The sequence below is a fragment of the Lepidochelys olivacea genome, assembly GCF_965140295.1.
Source record: "Lepidochelys olivacea isolate rLepOli2 genome assembly, chromosome: 25".
Taxonomy (NCBI): domain Eukaryota; kingdom Metazoa; phylum Chordata; order Testudines; family Cheloniidae; genus Lepidochelys; species Lepidochelys olivacea.
Genome location: NC_140435.1, coordinates 17,134,399 through 17,150,185, shown reverse-complemented (window position 1 = coordinate 17,150,185; position 15,787 = coordinate 17,134,399). Strand labels below are relative to the sequence as shown.

Sequence of the window (15,787 nt, the reverse complement as noted above, 5' to 3'; positions counted from 1 at the left end):
TTTTATACAGAGCTCTCCTTCCAACCGTGACAGGGCTGCAGGCAAAGCCTGGATTTCTCAACGTGCTCCGTGCTGTTAGAGTGAGCCGGGAACCCATGGTTTTAAATATTTAATATTTGCAGTTGCTAATAATAATAGCTAGAGAGGCAGCTCCTGGCAGGGAATATTTAAGCATCCAAAGACTTTTAGTATCTGGGAAAAAGACAACAAATATTTTTGAAGTTTGGAGCCACTGAGAGGCGGGAAAGTCAACACGGTTAATATTCAGCAGTCTGAGGCCCCTGCGCTGCTGGTGAAATATGCGTCAGCGCTGGGAGTTGGAGCTGCTGCTGTGCTGAGCCCCTGCAAACAGCTCCCTGATGGCCAAATGCGCTGTGGCACCTTGGCAGGAACCTGACACGACCGTATTGTTTCGGGGACAATACAGACTCTGTCCTGTGGCTGTGGTAATGCTGGGGGTGGGGCAGAGAAGCAGTCAGAGCTTCCCCCAGCGGGGAGGTAGGTCAGACTGGGACTCATACCTGGAGCGATTCCCCAACCCTCCCCACTGCCCCGGCTCTTGACCTGACCCAGGTGGGTTTCTTTCCCCAGCGCTGAGTGTGGGTGGGTGGCTGAGTGGGGGCTGTAGCTTGGTTCTCGCTAGGCCTGAATCGGAACTGGCCTCTTAGTTACAAGAGCCAGCCAGAAATTTTCCATTGGAAAATGCTGATTCCATGAAATCAAAATGTTTTGCGGGAACGTAACAATTTCATCTAAATTTTCACCAGAAATTTTTTGTTTCCATTTGATCCTTCAGACTTTGACGTCAATATGCTACACCGTGCTAGCCTATAATGTCATCAATGAATAGTCCCAACAATACGTTCAAACTATTTTTGGAATGTTTCATTTCATGAAAAATTCCCAGATTTTGACTTTTTTTGTCAGATTTGGGGGCAAAACCAGATTATGAACTGTTAGAATTTCCCACAGGCCAGGAGTTCCCCATGTTACAGCTCTGGGTATAACACTCAGTGTCCCTCCTTGCCGGCCTGTGGAGTGAGCCAGGCAGGTCCCATCTCCAAACTGCCCTCCCCCCCACCCCACCACACACACACCTAGTGTAGACCCACCCTCCTGGCCCCTATCCCTTGCTCCCCCATCCTGGCGACAGTTCCCTGGCCACGCCGTCCCAGATTGCAGAGACATCCCTGTGTGGAAGCTGGCCATGCTGTGGGGTTGCTGGGGACAGGTAGCCCTGGCTACGGTCCAGTCCCAGAGTAACCTCTTCACCTTATCCGGGCTGGGTCTCCGGCAGCAGTGCAAGCAGCAGGGAGCACCTCACCCTGGGTGGAGCCACCTGGTGCACGTGTATAAACTGCGATAGAGAAGCCCCAGGCATGTCCCTTCCCTCTGCAGGGTGTTGCTCTGATCAGCCCCGCAGGGTGTTTATTGTGGATCCCGGTGAGTGGTGCCTGGAGCCTGGCCCCAGAATGCTGCCTTTCAGAGGTCTGGAATTTACCCGCCCATCCAAGGGCTTTGTTACAGCCTTTTGCTGCAGCCTCAGCATTCTCCGCACAGGCCTTACGGGTGTCCAGATCCAGGGGACCGCCCACTACACACAAATCCAAGCTGGCCACAGAACGGCACCTGGGAAAGGGGGGCTGTGCTCTCCTGCATACTGATGGGCAGGCCCGGGCCCCCCTGCATCCCTGCTAATAGATCCCAGCGAGCCCAGGGCAAGATGTGAGATGGTTTTAATAAGGTGCACTTGGGGCTTTGCTGTTGAACACATCTTCCTGGTAAAGCACTTACAGCTCCGAGGGGAAGCAGCTTGGACAGGATGGGGTTTCACGGGGCCAAGACACTGCTCAGCCTGGAAAGGGATGTTGAGTCTTTCTTTCTTTCTCTCCTATGGTTAGCCCCCTATCACTGGGTCTTGGTGGATTTATAACGAGAGACACAAACACTCAAAGCTGCAGTTTCCACGGTATGCATCCGATGAAGTGAGCTGTAGCTCACGAAAGCTCATGCTCAAATAAATTGGTTAGTCTCTAAGGTGCCACAAGTCCTCCTTTTCTTAAAGCGGAGCTGTTCTTCCTGCACCCGGCTCCAGCATGCCCGCTCTCCCTCCATCACCACCCAGGGTGCAGCGCACCTTCACCCGCACGCTCAGTGCCCGCTTCACATGCATGCTTTCCTGGCCGCTCTCGAGCAGCGTCTCTGCTCCATTCCCATTGCCGGCGGGGATGGCGCATCCCCCGCCGTGCTGTGGGAGCTGGCAGCACTGATGCCTGCCGAGCAAACAAACCTCCGCAGGGCTCCTGGATTCTTTTCCCTGTCTCCAGCACATCTGCCTGCCCTGGCTGGCTAGGGCTGCTGCGACTGCCTGGTTGCTGGGGTTTGCTGCACCTGCCCTGGCCCCAGCTCTCCCCCGTCCCAGCTACCACCAGGCCCTGCTCTCCTCTGTTTCCCCTTCTGCTTTCTGACTGGGGTGGGGAGGAGGAGAAGTGGGAAGCCCAGCACCAATGGGCATCCCTACAATAACAAACCAGGGTACACAGCAGAGCACCCCTAGGCAGCCCTGCACTTACAAACTCAGGTGTGCAGTCTGGCAGCCATGCAGAGCCCCGGCAGCTGCAAGCCAGGTATGTTGGGCAGCAGAAGGGTAGGAAACGAGGCTGCTCTACCATTAACCTGGAGGTTCACGAGCGCCTGGTGACACTTGCTGTTGGGTCCCTAGGTCCTAATTCAGCCCTTCCTGGGGCGGTGGGACAGCGCAGGAACACAGCAATCAGCACTGGAGAGCTGGCTGAGCCCAGCCACAGCCGGGCAGGCATTACACACTGGATGCAAATGACCCCAACGGCTGGAAATGGGACCGAAGGGCCTCGCTTCCGTACATGGCTCCCTGAGCTCAGATTGAGAAGCAGGCTGCGGGAGGGCGATGACTCTGGCGGAAAAGGCCTGGGGGAATTTGGCGGCATGCCAGTTGAGGCCTCTTTGCCCCTGCTCATTGCACCGCCCCATGCCGGCACCAAGCCCTCCACACGATCCTGTCAGTCCCCCACTAACCACCAAGCCTTCCCTGATCCCGCCTCTGCCAGCTCTTGGCTGTGATTGTGCAGGGCCCAGCAGGCTCTATTTCTATCAGCTGGGGCCTCAAGGGCTGAGAGTGGCTTGCCCTGGCCCAGCCTGTGCAGCTCCAGCTGTTCCCAGGATTGGCTGTGAACTCATTCCGCCCCTGGTCAGGCCCAGCTCCTGCGCTGGACACAGCGCCCCACGCAGCCACTGTTAATCAGCTCAAAAAATAAGATGGCTGCAGACGTAGCTCCCGGGAGACACAATCAAAGGTTAGGGGGCATCATTAGTGTCTGCATTATATCCCTTCGGGGTCACCTGCTGGCATCTAAATCAAAGGGAGCCACTTTCTTCCATCTTGGGGAGAGACAGAAAGATGAGAATCTAACAAAGAGATGAGATAGATTGATTAGATTAGATAGAGGGGGTGGATAGGGATAGATAGATAGATAGAAGGGGTGGATGGGGACAGATAGATGGGGTGTACGAGGATAGATAGATTAGTTTAGATAGATGTGTATTGGGACAGATAGATAGATGGGTGTGTTATATTGTGGCAAGGAGTTTCACGGTTAATGATGAATGTGTAATGGAGTATTTCCTGATTGGTTTTAAATTTGCCACCTCTCGTTTGAACTGATACAGAACTAGGTACCATGGATGGAAGGAAGTAGGGGGAAAGAGAGAGATTCTGGTCTTGCAGTGCTTTAATATTCCTGTAGGAAGAATGTGCCTGTTTTACAGGAACTCGTGATTACCCATGCTGAGCTCTTGCAAAAATCTGGCCCCAATTCTAGGCGTTGTGTGCTTGAAAACTCAGCCTTTAGCAGGGGGCTCTGGAGGCAGCCGTGGGAAGCAGGGGACAGGGATGGACTCCAAGGCACAACCCCACTCTGGGGACCCTGAGCACATGCTTGGGGTGCGAGCCTCTGTGGCAGCGTCTTCCCTGCTGTTGTCACCTGTGCTGGTGGAGTAAAGCTAGTGAGGGGATTCCTACCCACGCTACCAACACACCGTCATTTGAGTGTAGATGCACCCGACAGGGAGTGGAGCCTCAGCTGGCGTAGCTGACGGCCCAAGCAATAGCGCACAGCACGGCAAAGCTGCCTGGAGGAGCCATCTTCCGCCGTTCAGCTCATCCAGTCGCTCTCCCGGTGCGCATTGCAAAGCTCCTGACGGAGGGCTCAGCTGCTGCTTTGCCTGCTGTGTCCTCTCTGCTCACTAAGTGCTGCTGTGTAGATAAATGGAGCGAGATTCCTCCACTTCAGCCAGCAGAAGAGTCTGCTCGCCTATCTCGGACTTTGCAGGGCTGCTGGCGCGCGCCTCATTGCCATGCGAGGGCTGCCTGCTGTTTCCCCCAGAGACTGTTTGAAGTCAGTCAGAGCTAATTATAAAAAGAAAGAATTAGATTCCGACTCGAGCCAGCTGGCAGGTGCCTGAGCTGCAAGTCTTTTGCATATTTTAACGCTGCGTTTGGGTGCTGGGCGTGCACGACGGGTCCCGCACGCAGGCCCAAAATAAAACCGGGAGAAAAATCCCAGTTTGCAGAGATCAAGAGCACAGAACCTGTCTCGGCTTAACAGCTAGACATGTACCAGGACCAGAAGGAGAGAGAGGGCCGCGGAGCTGTGCTTTCATTTGGGGAGCGGAGTGGGTGGGCCTGGGTGGGAGCAGATGGCCACGTGCAAGCACATTACCATAGTGTGCAAATGTGGCTCTCTCCTGGAGTTCGCTCAGGGCCTCGTGGAAGCCCTGCTGCAGGGGCAGAGCTGCGTGGGGTTCAAACACTGAACTAGACTGGAAGCAGGGAGGAGGGAGATGGCAAGGAATTGTGGGACGGCACTGGAGGACTACCAGCACTGAGTTGGCTCAGGCCTGTATCCACGCTGCAGAGCAGTGACGACAGCCGCTCCAGTGTGGGTTTAGACAGTGCCCTGTCGGCCGGCCAGCTTTGTGCAAAGCACCCCCGTGCTTGAGCCAGAGGCCTTTGGGTGTGGCTGGGACTCAGGTTAGGGGCAGCGCTGGCAGAGAACCAGAGATAACTGAAGTGCAGACAAGCCCTGGGTCTCTCGCTCTGAAGGGGGGTGCCACAGAGCAACCCCCTGGTTGAAGCTGTTGCCGGCACCCAGTGCCGAGAGGCTGAACAACAGCTTGAGTTGGTTCGTTACCCGGTGTGCTACACCCAATAATCACAACGGGGTGGAGAAGCAGAAAAGTTTATTTGCAGCTGCAAAAAGGTACAGGGAGAATAAAATCTCAAATCCTGCACACAGAGCAGGAAGTTGCACAGGCTTTTATACATCCTTTTTCCCAGCATACTTATCCAATAGCAAGCTGCCCCAAGTATCCATATAGCCAGCCAATCCAGTTCCCAGCTAGTTCCCTGATTCTCTGTATCATTTGTTAAACTATACATAAAGCTGCTTTATTCAGCATTGTTCTTCCATATCTGCCCTGTGTGGCCTTGCTTAGTTTCAGGCAATCTGACTCCGCAGCATATTGTTGCAGATCCTCAGCATAACTGCTGTGTGTGCCTCCAGGCGGGGGGGCCAAGGACACTTGGGCCTAGTACGCAGAGCTGCTGCGAGTGCCTCCAGGCGGGAGGGGGGGCCAAGGACACCTGGGCCTAGTGCGAGGGGGCTTCATCGACACTTGTGGTCTTTTACCTAGTGGCCATGCCCCAGTGTCCCCAACAGTACCAGGTGGGTGGGGGAAGGAACCGCTAGTGCTCATGGCTGCAGCAGAGATGCAGGGAGGCTGCCCAGCGGAGCTGGAGAGCAAACCCTGCTCATGAGGAGCCCACACAGATTACTGATGGCCCATGTGTGGCATGATCTCTGTGGGTCCTGGGGGCCTGAGGGAGGCTGGGGAAGGGGGGGAGCCTGAGCAGCAGGTCTTGGGTCTCTGCCTCAGCGCCCGTCTCCAAAGGGCCCCGTGCCCATGCGCCCGTGCCTTATGCTCGTGTCTTGCAGCTCAGGCCGACCCCTGCGAGACTAATCCCTGCCTGCACGGCGGGACCTGCCAGGCCAATGGAACCGTCTACAGCTGCAGCTGCGACCAGGGCTTCACCGGGGAGAACTGCGAAATAGGTGAGTGGCCTCTGCCCCACAACCACGGCCCTGCCCTGCAGAGTCAGGAGGGGCTAAGAACAGCCGCCCGGCCAATCACAGGTGGGGCAGGGGTCTGGGCACTGAGTCGCCAGTTCAAATCCAGCCAAGGGCAGGCGTGGCACTTGATGGCTGTTGCCTGGTCTCTGCAAAGGTGCCATGCTGGGGACGGGAGTGCAGTGCCCATGGGCACTGATTGACTGCTGGCTGGCAGATGCAGCGAGGATGGAGTGAGCCACGGAGGCTGAGTCCTCCTCTGGGAAAAGGTGGGTGCAGAGCTCAGTCTGCTGCTCCCCCTGCCCGGGCGGGGATCTCAATCTCCAGCCAGGTTGCGGACACCTGCTAATCCCTTCATCGGTGAGAGGGAGCCCCAGGCTCTGTCCTTTAAAGCACCTTTTATTTTACCTCCTCATTTTCACAATGTCACGTCCCACCCACACCCCCCAGTTCCCGGCACACACCCGCCTGGCCTGGCCCCTCAGTGCCTCTCTGCCGGGCATTGATGGCGGCTGCGCTGCTCAGGCTGCGGGCAGAGGCTGGTAAATGTCATGTCACAGGTGGCACTGGTCGCAGCCGGCCCTTCGTTCACAGCCAGTCCAGTTCCCAAGGTGAGACTGCAGCACGGCTCTGCCAGCTGGCTGCAGGGCCACCCTCCCGCCCGTACCTCCAACCCACCCAGCTTCTCCCCGGCCATGCTGCTCAAGAGAGACCCCGGGATGCCAGCTCCCCACCCGCGGCCAGAGGCCAGGGGAGCTGTAGGGAGCAGATCGTCTCAGCCTGTGTTACCGTCCCGGTTACACGAAGGGTCTGTCTGCACTGCAGTCACCAGGGGTGATCGCAGCTTGTGTAGACATCCCTGAGCTGGCTTTAATCGAACAGGCTCAGGTGCTGGAGCAGTGAAGCGCGGGCTGCGGCACGAACAAGCCACCCGCGTCATAACCCCATGTTCCCCGCAAGCTTGTACGGCCTGTGCTGTGCCGGGACCCAAGGTATCTAGATTAAAGCTAGCGTGGGTCCATTTACACCAGCCGCAGTCACACCCCTTGACTGGAGTGCAGACATACCCTCTGGCAGCATGAACGGGTTCTCTGAGCATCCCCCCTAGCACAGGGGGCCTCTCCAGCTGATGTGGAGCTGACTTAAGATCCCTGCACCCACCCCGCTCCTAGTCCCAGTCCCAAATGGGGAGATGGGGGTTGTAACTGGAGCTCACTGTGCTGTCTGTTTTTTACTTTCCAGCACCCGTAGGAGGCAGTAGGGAGAGGAGCATAATTTCCAGACACCCTGAAGTGGCTCTAATTTACACTGGGACCTGGCCAAGGCCATGCATGGACCCAAATTACAGAGAGCACATTGGTTGCGTGAGGCTCCTATCCCATCTCCAAGTGCAGGGACAGGGGATCTGAGAGCAGAGCCCAGCAAAACCAGCCGGGTGCATTTCACTCCCTGGTTTGCCCCCCGTAACGGGAGGTGGCTGTGGTTGGGTTTCACCGTCCCAGAGGGACGTTAGCGTCCGGTTTTTTATAGGTTTCAGAGTAACAGCCGTGTTAGTCTGTATTCGCAAAAAGAAAAGGAGGACTTGTGGCACCTTAGAGACTAACCAATTTATTTGAGCATAAGCTTTCGTGAGCTACAGCTCACTTCACTTCACTGTAGCTTAAGAAAGCTCATGCTCAAATAAATTGGTTAGTCTCTAAGGTGCCACAAGTCCTCCTTTTCTTTTTGCGGTTTTTTATAAAATCTTTCTGGTGGTTCTGGGGGCTGGAGGAAGCCATCCTGGGAATGTTTCTGCCCCAGGAGAAAAGGAAAACCCCTGGCTAAAAACGAAGGCTAATCCAGGGCTGGAAAGGCCATTTCACCCTAGATTTGTTACTGTCAGCAGTGTTCCTTTCAGGGTGGTGCTAGGAGCCCCGGGCCCATAGAGCTGGGGGATGCATGGACAGGGAATGAAGCAGGCAGTCCCTGCCCCGGACAGCTGGGCCTCAGGCAGGATGGAAGCAGCTTGAAGGCATTTCATGCTCCCTGCCCTGCTGTTTTGAGTCCGTCCCTTGTATCAGGGCTTGGCACAGCAGGATGTAGGGGCTGCAGGCTGCTCGTTAGAAACCTCTCTGATCCAGTGGACCCCCCACCTTGGGTGTGTTGGATAATGACCCTTGGGTGTGTTGCTGGCAATCCAGCTGCGAGCTGACTCCTGCTGCCTCGCGAAGAGTTGGCACCGTTCCCCAGCGAGGGGGCAGGGAGTGTTAATGGTTGGCTGGGACGATCTCGCCCCCCTAAATCACGCCGCGCTTGTGCCGTGATGAAGCACCGCAGGCTCCAGGCTATTATCCCAGTGCTGGGGCCTCCACACTCGCTGATTTCAAATTGGCTCGGAAGCTGGCAAGGGAACAGCACCTCGCTGATTCCTCTTTAAGCCTCTCTTCTAATAATCTCCTCCCCACCTGCCCCCAATCTCCTTGTGCTTCCCCCTGGGCAGCACTCCCAGGGTGTACAGTGGGATATGGGGGAGCCCCAAACTCCACCCAGGGGGGACCCTAGGGAGGGGAAGATCTTGCTTTCCAAGTGGATTCATTTCCCTGCAGGGACCTGCCTGCTGCAGCTGCTTCTCTCACAGTACAAGCTAGAGGCCCTGCTGTGCAGAGTGCTGCACGAACCCAACATGAGCGACGGCCCCGGACAGACAGAGGGAGGATCCTTATTGCCCAGCAAGGGAATTGAGGCTCTGAGAGACAGAGTGATGTGGCCTAACGGAGTCTGTGGCAGAGGCAGCTCTCCGGGTTCCCCTTGCGGTGCCTTTCCCCAAGGTCAGGGGCTGATGGAGGAGACACTGGCTCCTGACTATGCACAAGGGCTGCCATGGGAGCCCGTTGCGTCTCCCACAAAGGACTGGGCCCTGCCCATCTGCCGTGCTTCGCAGGCCAGCCCAGGGCCTGGGGCAGCCGGCACTGGAATATCAGGCTTAAAACCAGAGAGGCTGAGATACACATGGGGAGAAAAAACCTTTCCAGAGCCAGGTAATAACGTTTAAGCAGCATCGATTTCCCTGTTACAGCTCAGTAAGCGGTAACGAACCGCTCAGCGCCTTCCCAGATGGGATCGGTGCCTCCTGCGGGGGGCAGGCTCTGGCCTGACTGCGCACACGCCAGCTGGCTGTTGTGGGGGGCTCACCGGGCCCCCACTGCTGTGGCAGCTGAGCAAAGGGCACACAGCGGTGGATTTCTCCTCACCCACCCCAGGAGGCAAAGCAGGGAGATTAGCTCATTTACAGGTGGGGAGCTGATGTCCAGAGGGACTAAAGAACTTGCCCAAGGACACATGGTGAGTTCGTAGCAGAGCGCAGCACTGACCCCAGGTCTTCTGAGATAAAGCCCTAACCTCTGGACCATCCTTCCACTGAGCTCCCACTGGGGTAGAGGGTCATGGCACCCACCTTATGCCCCAGCTCAGGCTCCAGCAGTGACCAAGCCCCTGATCCAAAGCCCACTGAAGCCAATGGGAGCCTTTCCATGAGCTCCAGTGGGTTAGGATCAGGCCTCAGGAGTCCGTGTGATGGCAGGGGGTTTGGAGCAGACAGGTATTTGCGTCCCGCCGGAGAATTGACCCAGAATGGCTGGGGAACTTGTCCAGGAAGCGGGGCTGGAAATATCAACAGCACGGGCCATCTTCAACACTTCCTGCAGCACCAGCTGCCGAGAGGCCTGGCGATCCCGCCAGGGAGCCCCAGCCCAGCCCTGGTCCACACAGATGTCTGCCCCTTTGGGTGCTCTCCCAGAGTCTCCCATCACTGGTCCCACCCGGGTGCCCCCTGGCCAGCTGCCCGCACCACCCAGCCCTCGGCACCAGCGCTGGGCCAGGTGTCAGAACTGAAAGCATCAGCCTGATAATTCATTAGCCACAGATAAATCAGCTCCAATTAGCACTATTGAGTGGGGCAGCCGCGGCTCAGCGGCCTCAGCTGCGATGGCAGGTGCACTCCATCCTTGTCCGGGAAAATCCGATACCCCATTAGTGAAGTCATCAGCCTGGTGGCACGTGGCACACTCAGCCCCGGGCCTCTTGGGGCTAAGCAGCCACCTCACCCCACTTCTGGGATCCCTTGGGGCGGCTGCCTGGGGAGGGATCAGCCTGCCCCACCCCACTGCGTGGGAGGGATGTCTCTGTTCTCATCACGCTCTAGGCCTAAAGTAGCTTCCTCCAGCGGGGTTTCCCCCTCGGCAGACATCAGCTTGGTGTCTGGTTGCACAGTCCTGGGGCGGGTGGGGCGTACAGCAACAGAAGAGGCCTCCAAGGGCTGCAAGTCCAGATCAAGGTGCATGAGAACTGTGCGGGAGCCCCAGGGGCATTGTGGGTCTGGATTGTGGCACATGGACAGAGCAGGGGGCAGGTCTGGCTGGCTGGGCATTGTGGGTCTGGACCTTGGCACATGGACAGAGCAGGGAGGGCAGGCTTGGAAGGCAGGGGCGTTGTGGGTCTGGATTGAGGGCCATCAGCAGCAAGGCATGCACTGTTGGCTGCTTGTCTTTCACTTCCATCTGCACTGAACCCCCGCCCAGAAAGCTCAGGAGCTGGTGCCCTGTGTGTCCAGTCCTGGTGGTCTTTGCTCTCGCCGAGAGGGGATTGCGGAGTGCTGTGTGTGCGTGCTGGGGGGCACCCAGAGATCCTGCTTCTTCCTGGGCTGCTTGGGCGATGGCTGCTGCTGCCCTTTGCCTTCTCTGGCGCTTGCTCTCGATCCCAAACCGTCTCTCCACCCCCCCCATTGCCCAAGTGACCAGCTGCAAAAATACAGCCGTGGGGAGGGACAGGACCAGCGGTAACAACAGCCTGGGGCCCGCCCAAAAATCCCGCTCTTGTGTCTGTGACTCGGCCATGTTAGTCTCCCAGCCGGGACGGGGCTGCTGAGCGAGCACCCAGCAATATTAAAGTGGGGTAGCAGTGGGGCTTGTGTGCCAGCTGCCGAGCTGCTCCACGGAGACCCAGCCACTCTTGCCCATCAGCCCGATCGATTTCCTCTGGGTTTAATCTCTTACTTAGGATGCAGACAGCTGTGCCCTTTCCCTGCCTGAAAGAGACAGCGTCAGCTCAATCCCCTCCGATCAATCATTTCACTAGCCCCGGCCCTGGCTCCTGGTTGTCTGTTTATCTCCATCCCTAGTGTTTACCTATCCATCCAGCCATCTCCAGCCCTTGATCCTGGTCTCTCTCTCTCGCCATGGTTTCTCCAAGGTGTCCATCACCATGGCGTCAAACCACCACTGACAGCACCAGCTCCTCAGCGCCATCAGGAGATGGCTGCCCTCGTTTGTTGGAAAGGCATTGTGACACCCAAAATGGCTAAACTGTGGCCCTGGCGTATCCTGTCTGTGGGCAGCTGGAGGCTGCGACGGACTGAGAACCGAGCTCCCCAACCCCACGCCTCATAGCCTGGCAGCACGTATGACCCGTGAGCTGCCTCAGCTGCCATCCAACTGGGCGCCTTGGGGTTCCTTGCCCAGCTGCAGAGGAGGGATCTGCTGGTCCCTGGCTCAGAGGGATTCCCTCGCCCGGGCGCGTGGCTGGCTGGTTCTTGCCCACATGCTCAGGGTCTACCCGGTCAGTAGGTGTGGAGTCAGGCTGGACTTTTCCCCAGGTCAGACAGGCAGGGAGATGGGCGGGGAGGTTCTGCCTTCCTCTGCAACATGGGCTGCAGTCTGGGTGTGTCTCACTTAACCATTTCCCTGCCATTGTGGGGAACTTGGGTGCTGGTGCCCCTGGGTCCCTCCTGTTCTCTGCCTGTGGCACTAGAGACTAGGGGGTTGTGACACTTTGGTCTCATGTCAATTGTTGGGGTTAGTGGGGGGGGGCAGGCTGGGGGAGGTGGCCTGCAACGTACAGCAGGTCCCTTTAAATTCTGTGTCTATCTATGACTGTGGGCCCTCCAGATCCTTGTTTAGAGCAGCTCCTTTTCCATAAAGCAAACCCAACAGGCAGCCTCCCCCGGCATAACCCTGCTACCCGGGCAGCGAGCTAGGAACAGATTTGCAGCTGACCAAGCCGTGTTTTCTCTGGGGTGGCCAGGGCGTTGGGAGCAGGAGTCAGTGGGGGGTGGGGGTGTTGATTGGTTGGTTTGTTCCTAAAGTCCCTGATACCAATGTATCAGGAAGCGTTTCCAGCAGCAGCCCAGAGCCACATCCTCCCCAGTCCTGCTGCAGGTGACATCCAGCATCCCAGGCTTCCTTGGCAGCTACTCTGGGGTGCCGTGGCCCTGCCTTCCATCCATCCCCCAGTCCCTCGCTCCCAGAGCAGGATGGGCTATCGCAGGGCTGGCTCAGGCCAGTGGGAGAGGGGACTGGCCGCTGGCACCTGGTCAGGGAGAGCCATGCCCAAGTGACAGGGCCCGGTGACATAGACTCAGGGGCATGGGCACCATCTGCAGGCAGCTGCCTGGGCTGCAGGCAGGGGGGAGAATTGACTGTGGCCCCAGGAGTGTGTGTGTCACTGGGGTGGAATGGGCTGGAGAGTAGGAGGTCTCTGAGCCAGAGGGGAGGCCACTGCTGGGGGGCCCCAAAGGAAGCGTGTACCCCAGGGACAGCGACCCCACCCGATGGGGCCCAACAGGTTTTCCCCAGCTCTGGTTTCCACGGTGGAGGGGGGAGCTGCTGGAAACCCCACCCACATAAATAAAGGAGGGCAGGGGCCAAGCCCCAGGGGCACAGGGCCCGATCCTGGGGGCCACAGCACCACGTCCTGTCAGCAGGACAGACAGGCAGAGGCTGTGTTCCATGGGACACCCTGCCTCATTAGAGCTCGTTAAAGCCCTTTTATCTCCCCAGAGAAGCTGTGTCAAGTTGCATCCCAGCTGCCGGCACATACCCACCCCCAGAATCAGTTCCTCGCCCAGGCAGCTCCCCCAGCGAGGGCCACGGCTTTAACGCCCATGCCGTCAGCCTCAGCGTGTCAGGCAGAGCAAGCATGTGTGTGGACACGTATGTGTGTACAAGTGTGTGGAAGTGTGTGTGCGCGTGTGCATCCCCAACGCAGACACTGCCTGGGAGGGCCTATCGCTGCCGGGCCCTGAGCCGTCGTGTGCCTCTCGTGCAGACATTGACGACTGCCTGTCCAGCCCGTGTCAGAACGGAGGCACCTGCATCGACGAGATAAACTCCTTCGTCTGCCTCTGCCTGCCCAGCTATGGGGACAGCCTGTGCGAGAAAGGTAAGAGCCGAGGCATCCCAGGGCCCAGCCTGCAGGGTGATCTTGGGAACACACTTAGCAACATGGCCCTTTAACAACCCTAGACTGGATGAAGTTAAATCAGAGACAGCCCCGGGGAGGGAAGTTCCACATCAGGTCTCAATCCGGGATCAGGATCTGGGGTTTTGCTTTGGGGCCAGCCTGAGTGGGGCTCTCTGGGATCTGTTTGTAGGTTGGCCTCACAACTGCGAAGTGTGGAGATGGGAGGAGGGGACCCTGAATCTTGTCGCTCAGGTTCCATCGTGATGAGTGCAGGATAGAAAGACAGACAGACAGATGGACAGCTTGATACCCTAGCATCTAGGGAGAGAGAGCGAGCCAGAGAGTGATCAGGATATTGGGAATTGGACGGGGGCGTTGGAAATGAAAGCATGGATAGACAGACAGACCAGGATCTAGGAGGTGGATAGATAAGACTCTAGGGATGGACACAGACAGACGGAAGCACCTGATGGAGCAGCCAGGTGAAACTCACTTTCAAGTGGAGCCTTGCAGCCCAACCCAACCTCAAAAGGACCGGGTACAAGTTTTGGGTTTGGGTCGCTCAGGTCTGAGACCAGCCAGACCCCTTGAGCCAGGCCGTCTCTGGTAACTCCTCCTGGCAGGGGGGGCGCAGCTCCTCCCAGGCGCTGCCCCTTCGCTGAGTGCTGGGCATGTTGCAAAGTGAGCGAGGCCAAGGGGTTGCAGCACCCCTCGCTCCACAGCGTTCACAGCACAGCACGAGAGGGTCGGGTCTCCTGCCATTCCACGGGCAGGAGACAGCCAGGGACGGATCGCGGATGCGGAGCAGGGGGAGCAGGGAGTCCCGACTAGGCTGAGGCATCGGTGCTGACACAGGTTCAGGGGAGGTGTTGGGCCGGTTCTGAAAATGTCTCGATGCCCTCGGGTCAGGTTCCGCTCAGCTCGGAGCCAGGTTGGACTTTAAAATTAGGCCGGAGCAGATCTCTAGTTTCAAGTGAATTTCCAGGTGATTTGGGGTTCATCCCAAACTGTTGGTCCATGTGCGATTCAGAGCTTGCGCTTCCCCAGCATCAGCCCTGCCCTGGCAGCCCCAGACCAGAACTGAGGAAAGAAACCCCCCTGCAGCGACATCCCACCTGGCACCAGCCACAAGGCCCCTGCCTCGTCTCAGGTGCTGTCATCCTGGCTGCCAGAGACAAGGACTCTTTTAATAAGATCTGTGTGAGCAAAGCCCCAGCTCTGAGGCCAGGGAATGAGCCGTCTGCTCCCCTCTGGGTCAGCGGCACGCTCCGTACCACTGAGCAGCGGAGCACAATGGGGAATGGGGCTTTGCCTGCCTTCCCAGCTCCCTTGCTCTGCACTCTGGGGAAAATCCACCCACCTCTGCCGGGCGTTTATCAGACCTGGGCTCTGCTGGCCGGCAACTTCCATGCCGCGAGCGTCGGTGCTGTGCAGACACTGGGGCTTCGTGTCACGGCTCGTTTCCCCCGAGTGAGAGATGGGGAAAGCGAGTCACAGGGCAGGCCGGGCACTGCCCCAGCACCACCCAGCCAGTCAGAGCTGGGCCTAGAACCCAGAAGTCCTGCCCCCAGTGCTCTGAGCTGGAGAATGGCGCCGCTGCTGGGGTGCTGACGGGATTTGCTAACCTATTCCGTTTCTCCCCGCTCGGCGGCAGACACGGAGGGATGTGATCACGGCTGGCACAAGTTCCAGGGCCACTGCTACCGCTACTTTGCGCACCGGCGCTCCTGGGAGGACGCAGAGCGGGACTGCCGCCAGCGTGCCGGCCACCTGGCCAGCATCCACTCCCCTGAGGAGCACGGCTTCATTAACAGTAGGGCGGGTGCTTCCCTTCTCCTGGAGCTTGACTGGGCCGGGAGGGCGGTGGGCAGAGCCTGGCTTCAATGCTAGCAGGGGTTATTCTACACTTGTCGGTTAGAGAGTGGTGTCCCAGTGTGGGGCAGTTACACTGGTGTAAAGGCACCTTGTCCTGGTCGAGCACGTTCACCTTCCCGCACAGGATTACGCTGGTATAAACCCCGTCCCCCCAGTATAGCTGTGTTCATGCTAAGGAGAGCTGCACTGCGTTCACAAGATCGGTGCAGGGAAATATACAGGATCCTCTCCCAGGCTAGTTAGAGCAGCTCAACTCTGTAGTGGGACCGTGTGCTGAGGGATGCAGGGTTAAGCATTGTAGAAAGTCTCCAAGTCCTCACCGCCTATGCGGGCGCCGGGCCCTCGAATCCCAGCGATGCGCGGAGCACAAGCCTCGTGAGTGGTATTTAGAGGGCGCTGGTTCGCAGGGAATCAGAAACCACGCCCGGTGCAGTGGGTCCGTTGCAATTTTTAGGAAATGGTTCTAGTCATGCTTGGAAACCTCAAACTGATTCCCAAGGCCAGAAGAGACCAGTCTGACCAGTCTAGTCTGG

General features: G+C 57.8%; 1 protein-coding gene across 2 annotated transcripts in view; it reads left to right on the top strand.

Annotated features, from left to right (window-relative positions):
• Positions 1–15,787, top strand: part of NCAN (neurocan) — an 84,680-nt gene that overhangs the window by 56,009 nt on the left and 12,884 nt on the right. For both annotated transcript variants that reach the window (XM_084614882.1, XM_084614883.1), the window contains exons 9-11: positions 6,033–6,149; positions 13,245–13,358; positions 15,034–15,192. In XM_084614882.1, coding sequence (XP_084471008.1) covers positions 6,033–6,149; positions 13,245–13,358; positions 15,034–15,192 — 390 coding nt within the window. The remainder of the gene's footprint in view (positions 1–6,032; positions 6,150–13,244; positions 13,359–15,033; positions 15,193–15,787) is intronic.